This window comes from Lycorma delicatula, chromosome 7 (assembly GCF_047948215.1).
Source record: "Lycorma delicatula isolate Av1 chromosome 7, ASM4794821v1, whole genome shotgun sequence".
NCBI classification, from domain to species: Eukaryota; Metazoa; Arthropoda; class Insecta; order Hemiptera; family Fulgoridae; genus Lycorma; species Lycorma delicatula.
In genome coordinates, this window is record NC_134461.1 from 20,105,910 (window position 1) to 20,123,568 (window position 17,659).

At 28.9% G+C, this 17,659-nt stretch overlaps 1 protein-coding gene across 9 annotated transcripts in view; it reads right to left on the reverse strand.

Moving 5' to 3' along the window:
- LOC142328124 (EEIG family member 2) overlaps nucleotides 1-17,659 on the reverse strand; it is a 528,939-nt gene that overhangs the window by 23,411 nt on the left and 487,869 nt on the right. For 3 of the 9 annotated variants that reach the window (XM_075371647.1, XM_075371646.1, XM_075371645.1), the window contains 2 exons: nucleotides 9,304-9,657; nucleotides 5,457-5,681 (listed from right to left, as the gene is read on the reverse strand). The exons of 1 other annotated variant lie outside the window; for it this stretch is intronic. In XM_075371647.1, coding sequence (XP_075227762.1) covers nucleotides 5,457-5,681; nucleotides 9,304-9,657 — 579 coding nt within the window. The remainder of the gene's footprint in view (nucleotides 1-5,456; nucleotides 5,682-9,303; nucleotides 9,658-17,659) is intronic. 5 more of the 9 variants (XM_075371651.1, XM_075371649.1, XM_075371653.1 and 2 more) reach the window with 3 other exon arrangements.

Here is a 17,659-nt window from a genome sequence, read left to right on the forward strand (position 1 = left end):
ACTGATGAAAAGATTAACACAACCTGGCTTCTAAAAGAAAAGTGATCCTAATTCTACTTCCAAAAAATGCTTTAACACAACATACATAGTACGCCGTACATAAGTTGTATGTCAACATACGTAGCACACACATTGCTTAATAATCTTTTTTATTATTAATGAAATAATTTATTAAATAAATTTCTGAGAAATTATTTCTGAGAAATAATTTAGAATAAATTTGATAGCATTCTATGACATATCTACTGCATTCAGTATACACTGATGAGTTTATATAATTTTATTGGGGTTGTAATTAATAAAATCCTGGTTCTATTGCCATATACTGTTTTTCAAAAAAATATTACTGATTTTTTTATATGGTTTTTTACGTCAATTACAGTAGCTATCTGCCATTATTCTATGTTGTACAAAATTTAAACAGTTGTATAAAATTCAACAGTAATTGAGAGAATTTATAAAAAACAGATAAATACAGTGAATAAATCACAAACAGAATTATCAACTTTTTGTTTGTAATTTTTTTTTCATAAGTATATATAGATATTAATATATAAAAAATTATATATAAGAAATTTGATTGTTTGTTCCTAGAAAGAGTAAAGAGTACAGATAAGTTAATATTTTTAATTTATTCTACTATAATATTTTCATACTCTTACTTGCAGCAACAGCCTAATGATCAATTACATCACTCTTTTTTTTTTTAGCAAAGAGATGAATTTGTAGTATATGAAAAATACCAGTCCTGAACAGGAGCCAATCCAGTACCCATAACAGTTCCATCATATTAATTAGACGTTAATAAAATTTAAGTAACCATTAGACATCATCTAACAATTAATTTACAGATAAAAGTAAAATACTTTAGTTTATTAAAGAAATGAGGGTTTTTTGTAGGTAGATCATATAAAGCTTTCTTTTCAGCATTTACCATCTAAATAAAGGGAAGTTCTAAATAATGGACTCAATTTAGTAACTCTATATTTCCTGAACTATATATTGTATCTGAATGATCTAGAGTAAGTGCGAAGGTTTCAAATAACATCACTAGAGCACATGTAGTTGCAAAAATTACCACTACAGTGCTTGCACCGCCATCATGCGTCAGTTGTGATTAAAATGGCTACTGTGTAACACAAGTTTTTCTGTATTTCTGAGTACGGTAAATCTCAGTTGGAAACTGCAGTGCAGCATGCATTTCATCTCCAGTTTAACACTGACCATCCAATAAGGAAGAGAAAATGTTGGTTTCAACAACAACATATAAATTGTAAAGGCAAGAGCACTGGCCGACCATGTGTGGCAGAGGAAAATGCTAGACAAATTGAAGAAAGTTTTGTATGAAACCCAAGAAAGTCAACTTATAAAGCGAGCAAAGAACTTTGAATAGCTCAACCATGGCATGTTTTCAGGCATCATTTACTTTTCAAGCCAAACCACCTACAATTTTTACAGGCTCTTTGCAGAGATGACAAACCAAAGCGTGTTGAATTTTGTGATCAAATGCTTAAAACATGGGGGATGAGACTTTCTTCCACGATTAATTTTTAGTGATGAAGTGATGTTCCATTTCAGTCCAAAAATGAATAGATGCAATTTTTGCATATGGGGTCTACAAAATCCCCATGACATACTGCAACATGAGAAAGATTCCCCCTGAGGTTATTGCATTTTAAGTCCTATCACAAACAAAGGTTTATGGACCATTCTTTTTTTGCAAAACAGTTAGTGGGATAATGTACCAGTATGTACTAGAAAACTGGCTTTTGCCTCAACTAAATGAATATTCATACGACTTCATTTTTCAACAGGACGAAGCTCCACCCCATTGGCACCTAGATGTTCAACACAAGTTGAATGAATCTCTATCTCAACAATGAATAGAATACATTGGAAATGAAGACCTGGGTCTTCAGTTTTGGCCTCCAAGATCACCTATTTCACACCATGTGACTTTTTCTTGTGATGATTTGTGAAAGATGCAGTTTATGTACCACCTCTACCAACAAATCTGGCCAACCTGCGGAACTGTATCACAGCTGCAGTGAACTCAGTAACACAAGATATGCTTCCTTGAATATGGGGTGAGTTCAGTTGTTACTTAGGTTGTGCTGTGCAGCTGGAGGGGGCCACGTTAAACATTTATAAATTGTATCTTTAAACTTTATTGTGAGTATCATCAGATCTAATTTACTTCATATTTATCATTAGCTTTTAATTTGGAATAGAGAGTTACAAAATTAAGTCTATCAATTTGAATTATCCTGTACAGTAACTTAGCAATCTTTATATATATCTTTACTTTTACTAATTACATGATCTTTTATTGTTCATTTTTTCAGAAGATTTAAAATATCTCTTTATCAGTTTTTAATACACCATTAAATGTAATCTTAATATTTAATATGTAATATTTTATCAATTATTTAATTTAATTTTTCCACATTTATTTATTTAATGTTTAGTAACTTTCATAAATAAAGAGGTAAATCTTGAATAATTTTCATTCTCATTGTTTAACGACATACTTTTTTAATATAATTATTACTATTAAAAGAAATAATCAGTAATCACCGATTTTCTTTATCCTAAATTAAAAATACAAAACTAAAACATTTCTCTTAAAAATTTTCTTATGTATCAATAAAGTCAACAAACATTTAATTTAAATAACCAATAATCATTCAAATTTCTGATATCAAATAATTCCAACATTATCAAATCATCAGTTGAAATAATCATAATAATGAAATAGTATATGTAGATTTTAATTTTAGATAAATCATTCTAATTATATAGTTGTAAAAGATGAAAAATTACCCAAAAAATTTATAATACACAGAATTATACAACAAAAATTGTTTTTTGAATGTATAATTGATTTTATTTTTTAATTTAGTACGGATTTAAATATCACACCGTACAGTGTAAACACATACTCATAATGTAACATGTATTCATCCATGTGCTTCCAAAACAGAAAATAAAAACATAAGCAATACATTTGTTTCAAAGTCGATAGTGTGACATTTGGTTAAATTTTAATAATTATATACCTGCCAAGGTCCTTTAATTAAAATAACATAAAATATTTTTCAAAATAGATGAAAAAAATGACTTCATATGTCCTGCTTTACTTTTTTTTTAATTTCATTTTTATTTATAACAGAGTATGAATATGTTCAAGACAAATAGCTGTTTAATTAGGTGGTAAATCATCATCAATGAGAAAGTTTAAAAAAATCTACTAACAATACAATTTATTGTCTAAAATTCCATTAATGAAAAGCAAAGAATAAAAATAAAAATGAGAGATAATCAATCCATTTTATCATATATATCAATGCAAACTTATGAATATGTTTAAGAATCAGTCAGGAAAATTATTGTATCTGATGAGACTTTACACAATAGAAACGGCTAATTTTAACGACAACTTGTTTTCCTTCAAGAAGTGAAACATAAATGTGAATAACAGCTCATAGTCTACTACCAGTATGAGTTCAACATAATGAAAACTACCAGTGCTATCAGAACCTCAATGATTTTAGATGCTATCACATTGGTTCCAGAATATGTGGTTCTTGTCACAAATATTAACTTATTTACTTCACTGGTAAATATGATAAGCCATGATATCATTGCACGAGCTGATGACATTGCTCATTTGTTGCATTTAGCAACTGATAACCATTCTTTACAATGTAAATATGGAAAAATTTTCGCTTTGAACAAGAGAATAATTCACCCTAATCTTCAAAGGTAGTCTTCTGTGAACTGAAAGGGCCCTTTAATATAAGGTAGATGAAAGAGCCTCTTTCTTCCCAAAAAAAATTACCAAGGAAACTGTATAAGCCATAACAATGAAGGCGTTTAATATCATCTGGAATCAATAATTATACATTCTTCAGTGAGAATTTATAGACTGGAAATACTGATGATGATGATTATAACTTTACACATTCAGTGTTCTTGTTTTTTACCACTACTTTTCCTACTGAGAGTTATAAAAAATACACTAACAAATTAACAGCTGAGGTGCCTATCGGTTAAAGGGCTTATTCTTCTTACAACCAATATCTACACATTAACAAGTAATACAATCAAAAGTGTAAATAGCAGCAGCAGCAACTAAACGCAAATCTAATGGTTTAATCAATTCAACATTAACCTAAAAACTACAAATTTAACTTTCAACAAATTATCTGTTAGTTTGTAATCTACATACTTGCAATTTTGCAAGTACACAGATTATTTATTTTATTATTAACAGTCAATTATTATTTATCTTATCATTATCATTGATTATTATTATTTAGAAAATAAATAATTCTAAAAAATATTAATCAATACAGTACTTCAATAAATATAATTTATAAAATAGGAAAAATTATTTCAGTTGTTTCTACTTATGCTATGCATACAGTATTGGACTTAATTTATTATTTTATGGACTTAATTTATTGTTTTATTATTGTTTTCAAGACATTTACTTTGATAGTACAATATACTTTTTAAAAGTACTTTATTAGTACTTTTTTTTGTTTTTTTGTAGAATTAGTTCTTATCGTAGAATGGGATTTTTATATCATAAAACTAACTCAAGCCACCCTAGGAATTTACTCATCAATTTCCATCCAATGAATTCATCACTAGTAAAATCAATCATTTCCTTCCATTCTATGGACAAAATCATCCAAAGAAGGGAGACTTACTACATTAATATGTAAAATATTTAAAAAAGCAGTATGTACACACACACACACACACACACACACTATATATATATATATATATTATATTGTGAAAAATATGTAATAATTCTGCTGAAATTTAACATATACAACATATAAAAAAACAACTGAATAAACACACAAAAATGCAGAACACTAACATATACAAGCACATATAATTCAAATCTAATACTCAATTGTACAACATTCTAAATACAGCCAAATACAAAAAAAAGCTGGCAGTAACTTCAGGCTGAATCATAAAGCAACAATTAGGACTAGTCACTGGTAAAAATTATAACCAACTAAAAACACTTCTCATAAAAAAGAATAAAAAAAGAGAAAAAATAATTTTATTTAAAGTTTTCTTTGGCTTATCCAAAAGAAAAGGTATGTATTTTGAAAAATCATAAAAGAAAGCTTATTTATTGAATCTTGGGAAAATCAGAGAAGCTGGCAGGTATATATAACAGATAATCAATAGTTTAAAAAAAATAAGGGAGGAATTAGTTCATACATAAATAAAATAAAATATTAATTCAAAAACAAGAAATTAATTAATATTAATAAAATTTGAAAAATAAATAAAACACAGACAAATGAAATTTAAGTGCAGCAAATAACTACATGACAAAGCAGTGTATTAAGTGAAAATTTTAATTTAAATGAAAAAAAAAATAATAAAAGAATATACAGATACAGAAGCACAATTAAACTAACACTTGGCTACTTCTCCGAATGAGAAGCGTGACAGGTGGTAATGAATCAGCTGCTTCTTCTGGAACATCGTCAGGACTAGTAGTAACAGTCGGCAGTTTTGAGTTACTCTCCAACAGCTTCCGATGTACACTCCTATAAGCCCACAATATTGTTTTAACGTGCATCCATAATCTTCGTTTAGAAGCCAAAACGTCAGTTGTATTCATGTTTCTGCTCATTAATTCCCTGGTACGAAAACGAAAAAAAAAAATCGAAACCTATTCTCCGTCTGCCTTATTACGAGATCACTCTACTGAGTGATCTACTATTATTGAATATTTTTGAAAAGACATGACCTAGTGTATAATATACTGGAAAACAATTCAGAAGAACGATACTACCTACAGTTTTAATACGTCCAAATAAATTTAAATATAAGCAATCGTGTCAACCAAAATAATAGCAATTAACTAAAAAATCAACCCCAATAAATTTCAACGCCTACAAATGATTCAAATAAGCAAACATGAGAATTTATACAACACAAAATAATACACAAATAGAATTTTAATTTTTACATAGTATATTAGAAAACAAATGGGAGGTAATTTTAATTTTGTATTTCAAAGGAAAGGCACAATCTACTAATTAAATTATATTTTACAATATTATTAAAAAAAAAAAGCCATCTATATTGTTATAAAATTATCGTGGTATAATTAATCACATAAAATATTTTTAATGTAAAATATCAAAATTAAAAATCTTTGTATATAAATAGAAAAAGAATAAAGTACAAAGGAATTAGAAATATCAGCAAAAAGAAAAGTTTAAGAAGAAAATACAATTAATTACAGTAGTAAAGAAAGTCTCTTTCTATTTAAACTACAATTTTATTATTGTATACAAATGAGTTTTCCACTAGAAAAAGAAATGTCACAGTAAATGTAAAAGTAAAGCGTAATTTTTTTCTTAAGATTAAAATTCATTAATTATAAAACATTACTAATTAATTTAATTATTTTTTTAAATTTTATGTAGAAACTACATTGCATTAATGTAATACAGAGGTTTTACTACCTCTGTAAATTCAAATAGTTAAGTAAATGTTTTGAATTTCTATAAACAAAGGGATTAAGTTCACTAATTAGCAGTAATTTTTTATATGTTTTATGTCATTTAAATTGGCTAAAAGGGATTATATTTAGATGTGGAGGCAAACATTAAGAATTATCTGCCTCTAACCTCACCAGAGAAGAATAAGTCTTTTTCTAATCGCCTTTTAAAAATAAAAGCAAAGTTAGAAACTAGTAACATTTTTTTAGATAATTTATTATATTTTACCCTAGAAACCATTATGGGAGCCAATCAACTTTAAACTACATTAGAAATGAGGCATTAAGAGTAGAATCAGTCTATTTTTCACTATCACAGATCTAAACTAAATAATTATACAAATCAACTAGAATAATAATAAACTGAGTATTTCAGTATAATTTTTAATTATAAACCAATATGCAAAAGATTTAGGTACATCACCAGATATTTGAACCAAACACATGACAATATACTTGTACTATGAAGCTGATGACTTCAAGATAAAAAAAAATGCCATCATTTGACTTTATTTCAGTAAAAACTGAGCTTCACAAACTATAAGAGCAAGACAGTAATAAAAGCCAAAAGTCCATAAGGTAAAAAGGCATTAAAAATTCAATTCAATACAAATTTACAGCCTTTTTTTCATCATCTATTCTAAAATAACTAATAATATCCTTTTTAATCATTTACTTCATAGCTTTGTAATTTACTTTTTATCATTTTTTTGACACCGGTCACTGTAGGACCACATAAAATAGTTAATTTCTGGCTAGTTTTTTAGTTTTTCGATACTCCATTCTTTCACTGTGCTGTTTCCTTCAATCTTCAACCACTTCAGGTTGCAAATTCTTTCTTCTCCTTCTGGTACCCTTTCAATTCTTAAGTTTTTACCTAAGCACCCTTCTGTCTTTTAAATCCATCACATTTATGTTTGTTACAGGTCCTCTTCAACTTTCTTGAGCCATTTAACATTTGTCTTGTCAGCATCATAAGTTGAATTGTCACCATTCTATTCACAAGTCCGTAAAATGCCAGTCATCTCTTATGTATAGCTTCCGTGATTCTATCTAACTCCCAGTAAAGTTCCTCATTCTTCCTTAATTTCCAACCACCATTAATTTTTATTTTCCTTAATATCTATCTTTCAACGAGTTCCAGATTATCTATCTCCCCTTGGTTCAAAGTTACGCATTCTGCCACATATAAAACTCCTGGCCAGATTATCATTGTATAGTGCCTGTTCTTGTCCATTCTTGAGATCCGTTTCTTATTGCATACATCCTTTGTTAGGCCATACGATTTTAGAATCTTATTGATCCTGATGATGTTTGCTTCCTTGTCCATGCCATTTGATTGGATAACTTCACCCAAGTAACTAAATTTGCTTATCATCTTAATTCTTTTCGAGCTCTGTCCATAATAATTTTGATGCGTTCTTAATATTTGCCATATACCTTGCTTTTTCTATGGAAATTTGTAAGCCTGCCTTTTTGGCCATTCTGTGTAGAACATTAACTGTTCTGGCATTTCTATATATTCTGCCAAGAGGACGAGATCATCCACAAAGGCCAAACAATCAATGTTCAGATTCTCCCTCATACATCCCAATTTAACTTGCTTCTGTTCTGACTTTTATCTTGACAAGTTTTCCTCCATTCTCTTATGACCTTTCCTTACTAAACTAAAGAGACATTCATCCCCCTGCCTAACTCGTCTTTTTACCTTTAATTTAATATAAATTTTATAACAATATATTTTTCTATCTTCAATCTTTATACGTGAATATCAGGATAAAGATTTTAAAGAGTTTAACTGCAAATGAACTATCATTTGCAATTAATTTTATTATTTTTATTTTTTATGTGAGCAAAAGAGTAAACTATACTTATGACCTACTGTAGCATTTCCAATCAGATTAGATCACAGTTACTAAATTACTGGAAACACACATTCAATCGATCAAATAGATGAAAAATTTCAAATTTTTTTATTAAAAATTATTTAATTATTTATATATTTCTTTTTTTTCATAATTACTGACACATTTTCTGTTATTCTAAAAAATAATATATTCATGCTTTAATGTTAATTCATCAAATGTATATCCATATATAACACTGTGGATGCATGCCCAGATGTAAACATGTGTAACAATAATGGCTCATTTACTTCTTTAATTTTAAAAACAAACACTTTTAATGTAAAAAAAACCTTCTAATATTAAATATAATGAGAATGAACATAGATTATCTGCTTGTTTATTACACACCCCTTAAGCCTCTGGTGTGAGGAAATTTATCTAATAGGCAAGTAGCAAGCTCGTCGTTTACTTGTCCACCTATGCTAAGAGTTAGTAATCCATCTGAATGCATCCCTTTTAGCCAAATAGAATAAATATATATATTTAAGGAACTGACTTATATTCTGTATAAAATGTTGTAAGTAATGAGCTGTACAGATATAATTTTGGTGGGTTCAATTTACAAAAATTGAAATAATTTATCAATTAACTAAAATATATTAACATAAACAAAATTAAAAATATTACATTAATAAAAGCAACAAAGGAATGAGGAAAATACTAATAAAGGAATTCACAATATTAATTCATCCACCACCAATGAAGGTAGGAAAAATGCAGGACCTGCAACCTTATATGTATATAAGATAAAAAGACTCAGCAAGGCATAAAAATGGTATGCAATGAAAGATTCAAAATTCAAGAAATGAATTAATCAAAGTGGAGGATTTTAATACAGTACTTTACCTTGGGACGCAGTTCTCTGATAAAGTGGGTGATGCTAACGGTGATAACGTATGATTTGAATTTTGATTAGGAGCCGGGGAAGGATGTAACAGACCGGGAGAGGAAGCTGCACGTGGAGAGGGTCCTGACCAAGGAGGAAACCTAAAAGTACCACTAGTCGCTCCTCCGGTCTGACGGATAGGTGTAGAAGGACTTTTAGGAGATCGATGCCTTGTTAACGGACTGTTAACAGATAGAAAACGTCCAGTTGGTGTCGATGGTCTCAATTCATCAGGTATATTATTCATAGGAGAAGGGGGAGATACTGATGGGAGAGGGGGCAAACGAGGGGCCCACACTGGCCAAGAGGGTGACCTAAACAACAAGATACCAAGAAAACTGAACAATCAAATAAAACATTATACAGTAAAATAAACATAAAACGATTAAAATAAATTAGCTAAAAATGTAAAAATTAATAATTATATCGTAATTTATAAAAAAAATACTGAATCAACTACCTGCAAAGTATCAACTGTTAGTTTATGACAATACTCTACAATTAACCACAGAATAATTTAAGTCAATACAAACATATTGATAAATATATAAAACAAAAATTAATAATTAAACAATAACCAATCACTAGAACATTAATAATTATACAATAATAAAATTAATTTAATAATATGCAGTAAACTCTTTACTTTAAATAATAAAAATATCCAAACAATCAGAATAAAATTTTTACAATTTGAACACTTCAAGTTACTCTTGACTAAATTTAAATTTGTTGTCCAACCACATATTACCAAATGGTCAAATCGCTTGTTTTTTCTATTTCTATAAAGTAAATTTCTCAATAACATAAAAAACCAGGCTAATGCAGATGGTGCTTCTGAAAAATTTGTAATAAACTAAGCAACCTATTTATTCAGTTGGTAGTTCAACCAACACACACTCACTGTATTTGTGTATGTGTCGCGTGATTTTGACTGAGGCAGGATTGCGAGGTATTTTTCCCAAATTATTTCAGAAAAGAAAATTCCCTGTAATTACACTATTTCACGAAACATGCTACTAGCCTGATTAGGACAGTAGAAAAATCTTCGAAAAACTCAAATGAACAAATTGTGGGCTGTGATAAAAAATACATCTTTACCCTCATTTGGATTTGAACTCTGTTTTTTTACATCACACAACCGATGACCAATAAAGCTTATGTTAACCAATTACTAGTCAAGCAGGTTATGATTACAAAACAAACTAAAATAAAAAATCAACACAAACACTCTTTTTAAATGTAAATGGCAAAAGTCTGATCTTACATTCCCATATATTTATTTAATCCTTTTTTAGTTTAATTTAAAGTTTGTGAGCATATGTGTTGTTTCAAAGAGAAATTGTTTTATATGCAGAATATAGAAAAATGTTAACTTTAACCATAAGCATCAATTTTTTTTCAAAATATTATGCTAATTTATTTAACCGATAACAATTTTTAAAACTAAGAGCTGGGTAACACCTGGACAACAATTTTGGAAAAATTCCTTCAGGTAATCAAAGCTTTTCAGTGGTGAAGGTTTCATTCAAAATGAATCATCAGTTCTAAACTTACACTAACAAATAAACAGATACAAAATTTTCAAAAAAAATCATCTCAATGTGCTAAAAGAAAAACTCTCACATATGTCAAAATACACACTTCCAATTTTATTAAAAGGAATTATACATTACAAAGACAAAATAAAAATAACTTAGTCAAAATAAAACAAGCCCATAAAATGTTAAACAGTAACGTTAGGAGTAACGTATTAAGAAATTTCCCTAAAAGATATTCATTTACTTTTAAATTACCATACTTATTGAGCAATTTATTGTCAACATTAAAATGAAGGGCTCAATTAAACTGAAATAATGTTACTCCTGTTTTTAAATCACATAAACTGGTAATTTAATAATAATATCTTAGTAGTGGAATATTTCTCAAAAAAATTATTTGTAAATAAAAAATGTAAAATTTACGATGAAAAACCCTAATAAGCTTTATTTAGTTATTTGGTTTTAGACCAAAAATAGTGAAGAGTTTACAGCATATAATTAAGAAATATCAATAATTTATAATAAATACCATTAAACAGATTGTATTTGTACTGATAAATCTAGTACTGATTAATTTTGAAAATTTAACTTTAAGAATGCTAAACATTTTCACACTATTAAAATACTGCAATCTGCAGTATATGCGTAATGAGCATCATAACCTTAATAGTTCTAGATAACTTCACGTGTCACAAACAAAAATGGCATATACATCTCATTAAAATTCAGGGAAACTCATCAGAATTATCAGAAAAAGTAAAGAGTGACGTGTTCTCTTATTGCCTTTATCACCAAAATGTATATGTAGCTTCAAAGTTTTTAAAATGCAAAAGATATTCAGCCTTCCAAGCACCACCATAGGAATTAGATGAATAATGAATATCATTACTATCAGAGAAAACATCTCTGACTAATACTACTTGTAATCTGATGTTTTAACGATTCAGCCAAAAGAAAGACTGAAAGAAATAATGTAAAGCAAAAAGATCTTGATTTATTGTGTAAAGTGAAAAATAATCAAACGTTTCATTAAATAATCAATAATTTAAAATGTAATTAAAAACGTTATTGTATTTATAAATAATGCAATATATTGTTAAAAATATGAAAAGTTTTTTCTTTCTTTAATTCTAAATGAAAAGTAAAATTCTAAAATAACAGCAATAGAAAAGAGCATAATTTAAAACCATTATAAACTAGTGTAAAAAATAAAAAAATTATTATAATTATTAGAACAGAATTGAAAGTCAGTTGGCCTTGTAGACACAATTTTTTAACATTAAGACATTAATATTTAAAAGTATTTTCAGTATATTACATCCCATAAAATGTGGATTTATAGTGTAAAAGTTGTAAAGTTTATGCAGGAAAGTCAGACCATCCTGAATTACAAATCAAAAATTCTGAAATGAAACCTTGAAAAGAGGTTAAAGATTACTGATCTACTACTCAGTTTAATAATGATTATTTGACTATAAAAAAAAAGGAGCAACTACATCTGTAATGAAACAAACACAAATACATTTGATCCCTCAGTAAGTGTAAGTAGGTAAAGGACGAAGGATTAATTCATAAACAACAAAAAAAAGTTTCCTTTTGTTTCTCCTGAAATTAAGAGCAACTTTTTTTTAAGATAATATACGGTACAGTTTTAAATGTACACAATAACAAAAATTTAAAACAGTCAATATTTGATTCAAACAGCTATAAATGCATTTATTTTATTACTATATTTACAGTTTTTCGTATTGCAGGACAAAATATGTCAAACTTTATGGTTTACTATAGGGGATTAAAAGATGTGAGGATACCCCTTAGGTTCAAGCTGTTACACTCCTGTGTAATAGCTCTCACCCAATGGAACAAGAATATAAGTTTCTGACCCAAGTTACAATGCCACACCAATAAGTTTTTTTTAAATATGAAAATAACATCAAGAATCTATGATTACTTGAACCATTCATGTTTAACATCAATTAAAATTGTACTAAAGATAAAAGCATATATCACTGTCTAATTTTTTCAGTATTAATTATTACTATTATTAGTAATAAGGATACATTGCACAACTTCCTAAAAAATTCTAACAACCCGGTTTTGTAAAACTGATTAACAACTCAACTAAAACTAATACAAGTCCTTTTCAAATAGGACATAAATCTTATTGAAAATTTTGGCCTAAAGCCAATAAAAATGTTAATTATTTATCTAATGTCACCTCTGACCAAATGAAATACTGAAGTAGAAAGTATAAAATAAATTAATTTATTACAAGTATTTTTTATTTATAAAAAGAAATATTGCTAAATTCATGAAAATGATGGGACAAATCCTCCAGCAGAAATCTGACTGAATGATTTGTAGGTTCCCACACCAAAAATAGATTTATGGGAATTTACACGAGTGAAGCTTGAAATCTCTATCAAAGTAGGATCCACTACCTGAAGGGGCTTTATTGCCACCTTTGGGTAGCTATAATTTTCTTTTTTTGAAGTCAATCTAACAGCAAATTTTCTTCTCACTATCCATCTTTTTCCTTATTTTTGAGCCATTCTTTGCCAGGGTATGTGCAATTGCCTAGACACCCCCTGAATCTGTGTTAAGGTTGAGGATATATGGGTAACTAATCAGTAATAGTATCCTTTGTATTTAAGTAGTCAATGGGAGAGGGGTTGTTCTTCTGAAGACTTTGGCAGAAGCACCTTTTTAACAAGGTGCTTATCAGGGAAAAGTGGGCTTTCAAATAGAGAGAGATTGGATCCCTTTGTTTACTCCCCAATAAAAATTTAAAAGAAAAATGTAGAACATGGTTATGCTTTTATCACATACCTGTTCAAGCTTGTGAATTAATTCCACCGAGTGTCAAAACGAAAAAATAACTAAACAAGATACTCAAGGCAACAAGAGGCGATTGTGTTAACAGCTGTGAGGGGTAAAATAAAATAACTTATTAACTTCATCAATGTGATATTTTAATAATTTAGAAGAAGTCTTCTATATCTCAGCCTCCTTTGACTCATATATTTTAGAGTTTTCATTTATTCCATTTATCTTTAATAAAACTGAAGTTCAAAAAAAGAACATAATATGTATTTGACATGCTTATTGTAGACAAGAAATTGTTCTACCATCCCTATTGTTTCACTTCTATTATAAAAGCTTGACAAAGTATGACAGTCACTTCTACCACTAATTTAAAATATGAAATAATAAAAATGTTTAACTTCGAATAAATATCAAAGAAATTGAACTAAACTGGAAGTTATTTTAAATAATTAAAAAATAAATTATTAACAAATTGTAAATGTTTAGCATTCTTAGGTTAATAAAACAAAAATCTTAAGAAATAATTAGGCATAAATAGTAATGAATAACCAAAACTATTAATTCAATATTTATGTAATAGAATCTATTATAAAACAAGAGGCTTGTTCAGAAAATAACTGAATATTTTTAATTACATGCCAAAAGAGATATTTTATTGACATGCGGTTGGCACCATTGTTTTCTGCATAACCTACTCTATAGCCACATATTTTCTTGGATTGTTGATATCTCTTTTATTTTTCGCGTTATTGTTATATGAGTGCAACATGTTTAAGTGTTTGTAGCAATTTTTGGGAACAACGAAACAATGTAAAATTTTGTGTGAAATGGGGGAAAACTTTCATGGAAACATTTCAACTTTTAAAACAAGATTACAGAGATGATGCTCCGGGTTCTACGCAATGTTACCAGCAAGTTTGTTTCTCGTTTGATGACCGAACAGCAAAAAGAATATTGGAATATTGAGTGGACATTTGTCGGCAACTTCTTAAACATGCAACTGACGATGAAACATTCATGCAAAGGATCATAACAGGAGACAAAGGCCAGGTTTACGGCTACAAAATCGAGACAAAAGTTCAATCATCACAATGGATTGGCAAAAGATCTCCACGCTCCAAGAAAGCATGTCAGTTTCAATCCAATGTCAGATACCCTCTGTTTTTTTTGATTTTAATGGAATTGTGTATTCTGAATTCTTGCCTCAAGGTGAAATATTGAACGTGTGTACTATCAAGGTGTTTTACAACGGTTACATGAAAAATCCACAAAGACCAGAGTTATGGCGAGACAACTCATTGTTCCTTCACCATGACGATGCGCCCGCACAATCAATTCATCAGTTTTGTGCCAAAAATCAGTCCTCCCCCAGCCGTCATTCGTCAGACCTGGCTCCTTGCAATTTTTTCTTAGTTCCAAAATTAAAATCATTGATGAAAGGACGCTGCTTTTGAGACTATTGATGACATTAAAGCAAATTCATCATGGACTTTAATGGAAATTTTCAAATGAAGCTATCCAGGACTGCTTTGCGAAGTGGAAACACCGCTGGGAAAAGTGTGTGGATAGGGGAGGGGAGTACTTTGAAGGAGACAAGGACTAATATTCTGTAAAATTAGTAATAAGGATTAAAAAAATAAAGTTCAATTGTTTTCTGAACAGACCTCGTATTAATGATCATAAAAAAATAATTTTAGGAAACGTTCAATAATAAAGGGTTATTTATAACTAATTGATTATTTTAAAACTAAAGATTAAATTTTAAAGAACTAATAGTAATAAAATTAAATAAATAACACTCTTTTAAATAATAGAAGAAAATTTTATAATTATCTAATCACTATTAATTATAATAGAGAAAAAAATAAAGTAAAAGATTTTATAAAAGGTTTGAACCACACTTAAAAAGGAAGAAGATTCTTAACAATATTGTAATAAAGAATTAATAAAAAAAAGAGAAGGGGTTATAGATTTTGAAAAGATAATTACATAAAGTTTATACTAGAAGACTTAAAAATAACATTAAATTCAGCAAAATATATTTCAGAGTTTAAAATTACAGTAATTAGTAAAACTAATTCAACAGTGTTAACTAAACTATCTAAAATAGAGACTTAAGAAGAAAAACAGATAATTTTAAAAATGTAGGCAACTGAAGAAATTTACTTTCAAGCATTAGTAGTAGTAGTAGTAGTAATAGTTTGAAATATTTTAACAGTAGAACACAACAGTAAGCAAATTTATCGCTGACAGAATAACTAATAAGTCAGGTTTAATAAGACATGTTTATATTATAAATAAAAATATAAATGCAGTCCAAGAATAACGATCAAATTTAATTTAGGTTTTATATAAAAAATTTACCATTATGTATAAAACTACTATTATTATCTAGGGCGGACAAATATAAAATGCTAACAAGGCTACTGGCCCAAAAATCAAATCATATTTAAGAGATAAACAATAAGAATGAAAAAGAATAATATAAAAAAAGAACTTACACTTTTTTTTGGGCAAACAACAAGATGGGTCATAATTATCCAAAGGTCAGTAATAATTCTAAATATTCTATCGGTAATTATCCAACATTCCATTTCATTTGAAATAGTCACAAAAATTGACCGAAATGTACCTAACCAGTTACAAAGTGACAATCATACATTCAAAATTGTTTTATATATTTACTTACTCAATACACTGTAAATAAGTGATTAACCATTGCGGTATTAGTTAATGACAACGATTATGGGGTACAAGAAATACAGAGTATTGAGTAAAAGCAGATATAAAAATTCTTGAGGGATATTGGACTATACTGAACAATTAGTTTGATGTTAACAGTTATGAATGTTATTTATGTTTTAGCAATAGCTACAGTAGGATTGTTATAAAAAGGAAATAAACCAGAAAACCAAATTTATATGAAAACAATTGTACAAGATAACTTCAAAAGTTACCTAAATTTGTACTTTTAATTTGAAATAGAAATTATAATACAGAAATGAATGTTTTACATCGGTAGCATTCATAACACAATCACAACATTGAAAGGAACACATTGTTCTCTCCTCTCCAACAGCAACAGCTATGCAATACTGTAATGTATATGTAAAGGGTTCGGCATATAAATCTGACGATTTTGTAGTAATTGTTATGTTGGCACCACACGAGACTGTTGTACATCAACAGATCTATTCATGCTATTTCAGTAGCCAGTATGTCGTGGTCGGGTGAACAACAGCGTTTGTGAATAAAGCCTATTTTAAAAATAATGACTTGGTTATTGTAACACAGCATTTATTTTGCAGACATTTCAATTTAAATCGACACGCGTCTGTTCCTGGTAGGAATATGACATTGTTGTGGGTGAAGAATAGGAACACATGGTCTGCTTCAAAAATGAAACCAACAGGACGAAAACGGACTGTGAGAACGCCTGAAAACATTAACGCTGTAAGGTTAGCTGTTATGCGGTCTCCACAATGTTCAGCAGCAAGACATGCTGCTGTGCTAGCCATTTCTGATCGAAGTGTACGACGAATTCTTCATGCCGACCTGAAATTCCATCCGTATAAGATGATGTTAGTGCAGCAATTTGATGCAAATGAATGGGTGTCTCGCAAAGCAGCTTGCGAGGTCATCTTCGAAAATGTCCACCAGGATGCCATTATTCTTTTAAGTGACGAGGCACATTTTCATCTGTCAGGATTTGTGAATAAACAAAATTACCGTTATTGGGCTTAGCATAATCCACGGCAAATTCTTGAAAAACACTTCACGATCAATATGTTACCGTGTGGTGTGCGGTTTCAAAGTTCGGCATAATTGGCCCATGATAACACCCAGGCATTTTTCACCCACAAACAAAAAAAAAAAATTGGCCCATTTTTTTTTGAGGAGCTAAATCGCAGAGTAACCGTAACATCTCATCAATACGTAAACATGTTGA